The 4,136-nt window shown below is 40.4% G+C and overlaps 1 gene segment (V, D, J or C); it reads left to right on the top strand.

Moving 5' to 3' along the window:
• The first annotated feature begins 1,227 nt into the window (after nucleotides 1–1,227).
• Nucleotides 1,228–1,668, top strand: LOC101146595 (T cell receptor alpha variable 3-like). The segment is given in 2 exon segments: nucleotides 1,228–1,273; nucleotides 1,364–1,668. Coding segments are annotated over 2 exon segments (351 nt in total).
• The last annotated feature ends 2,468 nt before the right edge of the window (nucleotides 1,669–4,136 follow it).

The raw sequence follows: 4,136 nt of genomic DNA, 5'->3' as shown, positions 1-4,136 counted from the left end.
ATGTATACTGAACATTATTTGGACACTATTCAAAAGAAACAGAAGGCAAATCAGAGGAACAACTTCTTTATATTGATACATGCTTTTTACATTAAAATTAAAATCTATCAAAGAATCACTCTGTTGCTATTGTTGACTTTTTTTAGTATAAAACTTTAGCATGCCATCCCTTCCCAATGAACCCCTTTTCTCCATCATAATACATCAAGTTTAGTTAACCATACATTTTTTACTGAATACGTACTTCATTTGAAGTCTGTTTTAAGTAGCCTCTGCATGTGGAAAGTACCTGTTTTGCAACCCCTTCTCAGAGTTTCATTTTTTGTTTTATATCTACTGTTTAATATGACAAATGCTCCAAAAATATTTAAAACGCCTATTCGTACTTTTCTGGCTCTAAAAATGTTTAAAGAGAAGGTTCAAGTTTCTTTTTGCCCTAAAGATCATTATGGGATGGGCTCCTAATAGGCCCAACGTGGAGAAAATTCTGAGTTATTTTTGGTCAAAGAGGTTTACACAGAAGCCAGCTCTGAATTACTTCTAACGAGAAGAGCAAGGCTCCTGTTTTCGCCTGTCATTTATCTTCTCTTGCCTTACTCTTTTCTCCTATTTTGCTTTTTCTTATCTCTCACTTTAAATTTTTCTCTCCCTCTTGATGCAAAGCTATATTTTCCTTTCTTTTTCTGTGCATTTTCCCATCCTATTTCCCTTCTTTCTGTCTCTACATTATCTTAAGAGAGCACAAATCATTTACAGCTTGATCCACTCAGCCTGAATCTTTTCCACTTTGATTCACAAACTTCTGTTTCTTCTCCTTTGAACCCCTAATTTGCTCCCTATGTCCCTCATGGAGCGTGTAACCATTCAAGGTTGGCCCAGGGATAAGGCCAGGAAGCACCAGCTGCTTGACAGTAAAGTCGCTGGTCCTACGTGTGGGCTCTAGGGGGCGATGCAGTGTAAGGTCTGTCCTGGGCATAGGCGGAGCGGCAGTCTTGCTCCTCACAGAGCTTTGAGGAGCTGGACCAAAATTGTGCTCCACAGAGAGAAGATACTGGTGTCGGGAAGCACCAGTGCCCTGAGGAAGGGCCATTTCCAAAAGCCCTGTGCTGACACAGGGGTGCTGGTTCCTCTTCAAGAGCCCACTCTCTGGGGTGGGGCCATATCTCCAGCAGAGGTGGGCTGGAAAGGACCCCCCCAGTCCCACCCACCGTGAGCTTAGCTGGAGCCATGGCCTCTGCACACATCTCGATGCTTGCGATGCTCTTCACATTGAGTGAGTAATATCCCCTTCCCATTTTCCACTCGCATGATCCACTTACATGCTCTCCAGCAGCTTCACTGATGCAGCATGATTAATTTACAGGTGGGCTGAGAGCTCAGTCGGTGGCTCAGCCGGAAGATCAGGTCACGGTCGCTGAAGGGAATCCTCTGACTGTGAAATGCACCTATTCAGTCTCTGGAAACCCTTATCTTTTTTGGTATGTTCAATACCCCAACCAAGGCCTCAAGTTCCTTCTGAAATACATCACAGGGGATAATCTGGTTAAAGGCAGCTATGGCTTTGAAGCTGAATTTAACAAGAGCCAAACCTCCTTCCACCTGAAGAAACCATCTGCCCTTGTGAGCGACTCCGCTTTGTACTTCTGTGCTGTGAGAGACACACACTGATAGGGGCTGCAGGGGGAGCAGAACACAAACTCCTGAGTCTGGTAAAGCCCATTTTCTTGAAGTCTTTGTTCCTTCACATGAGAGCGGTGTGGTTCCAGGATATGTCACTTATTATGTTAAACTACAATTTAAAACCATAGAATTTGCTCATTCAGCAAGTGTTTATTGAGTCCTGATGTGCCAGGTACTGGGCAAAGCACCGGTCATAAAAAGGTGAAAGAAGTGTAAAACAAATAGAAAAAAACTTAGGGGAAAATTACCATGACATTGGTCTGGGCAAGAAGTTCCTTCCTTCCTTCCTTCCTTCCTTCCATCCTTCTTCCTTCCTTCCTCCCTCCTTCCCTCCCTGCCTCTCTCTCTTTCTTTCTTTCTGAAAAGGGGTTTATTTTCAACAGACATTTCTTTTTATACCGAGGTGAAATGTCACCATCATAATAATTTTGCAATGTTACATACCCTGTTGAGACCATTAAAAAATTAGGTTCATGGTATACACGTCCAAGTTTGTTACAAAAGCATATTGTGTGATGCTGTGGTTTGGGCATCTATTGATCCTGCCACCCAAAGAGTGAACATAGTACCCAGGAGAAAGCTTTTCATCTCTTGTGAGCAAGGAATTTTTGGATATGACCCCAAAAGCACAGGCAACAAAAGCAAAAATAGACAAATGGGACTATATTAAACTAAAAAGCTTCTGCACAGCAAAAGAAACAGTAAATAGAGTGAAGAGAAAGCCTATGGAATGGGAGGAAATATTTGCAAACTCTACATCTGATAAGGGGTTAATATTCAAAATGTTTAAGAAGCTCACATACCAAAAACATCCAAATAACCTGATTAAAAAATAGGCCAAGGAACTGAATAGCCGTTTCTCAAATGAAGGCATAAAAATGGCCAAGAGGTATATGAAAAATGCTCAACATCATTAATTATCAGGAACGTGCAAATTAAGACCACAATTAGATATCACCTCACAACCTATTAGGCTGGCTATTATTAAAAAGACAAAAGATAACAACCATTGTTGAGAAGGTGAAGAGAAGGGAACTCTTCCACACTGCTGGCAAGAACGTAAATTCCATAATGTGCAGCCATTATGGAAAACAGTAGGGAGGTTTCTCAAAACACCAAAAATAGAACTACTGTATGATCCAGCAGTCTCACTATTGGGCATATATCCAAAGAAAATGAAATCAGTATGTTAAAGAGATATCTGCACTCCCATGTTTATTGCAGCACTATTCACAATAACCAAGATATGGAATCAATCTAAGTACCTATACTTAGATGAATGGATAAAGAAAACATGGCATATAAACACAATAAAATACTATTCAGTCTTATAAAAGGAAGAAATCCTGCCATTTGTGACAACGCAATTGAGCCTGGAGGACATTATGTCAAGTGAAATAAGCCAGGCACAGAAAGACAAATACCACATAATCTCACTTATTTGTGTAATAAAAAGGTTGAATTTATCGAAGCAGAATAGAATTGTGGTTACCAGAGGCTTATGAGGGGAATGGAAAGGGATTGGAGAGATGTTGGTTAAAGGATACAAAATTTTAATTAGATAGGAAGAATAAGTTCAAGATATCTATTTTAATGGTGACTATAGCTAATAATAATGTATTTGCAACAGAATTTTTTTTTTTTTTTTTTGAGACAGAATCTCACTCTGTTGCCCAGGCTGGAGTGCAGTGTAGTGATCTCGGCTCACTGCAACCTCCACATCCCAGGTTCAAGCTATTCTCCTGCCTCAGCCTCCCAAGTAGCTGAGATTACAGGAGCCCGTCACTAATCCTGGCTATTTTTTTGTATTTTTAGTAGAGATGGGGCTTCACCATGTTGGCCAGGCTGGTCTCGAACTCCTAACCTTGTGATTCGCCTGCCTCAGCCTCCCAAAGTGCTGGGATTACAGGCGTGAGCCACCGCGCCCAGCTGCAACAGAAATTTCTAAAAATTGCTGAAACTAGATTTTAAGTGTTCTTACCACAAAAAGGATATGTATGTGAGGTAATGCAGACGTTAATTAGCTTGATTTAGCCATTCCACAATGTACACATATTTCAAAACATTATGTTGTATACCATACATATATACAATTTTATTTGTCAGTTTAAAAAAGAATTGAAAGAAGCTATCTTTGAGCTCTATGTGCCAGGTGTGTTTCCAAACATTAATGAATGCATTTAATTCTCACAAGTATTATCATCAGCTTCACTTTACAGATGAAGAAGCAAAGTCACAGAGAATTTAAGTATCTTGCTCAAGTCACAAAGTTAATAACTGGTAAATTGCAACCCAGGCAGTGTGTCTGTAGGGCACATGGTCCAACCTCTGCCAGTCTATAGGCTTCTTGGGGCAAGAGACTGATTTTAGTGATGGTGTAGCCCTAACTCCAGAAAGGGTCGCTGTCAGAAAAGTGTTGGTTATATGAATGAACAATAAACTGACACTCTAAACAG

The sequence above is a fragment of the Gorilla gorilla genome, chromosome 15 (assembly GCF_029281585.2).
Source record: "Gorilla gorilla gorilla isolate KB3781 chromosome 15, NHGRI_mGorGor1-v2.1_pri, whole genome shotgun sequence".
In the NCBI taxonomy this organism is placed as follows: Eukaryota; Metazoa; Chordata; class Mammalia; order Primates; family Hominidae; genus Gorilla; species Gorilla gorilla.
This window is presented reverse-complemented; position numbering and strand designations above follow the sequence as displayed.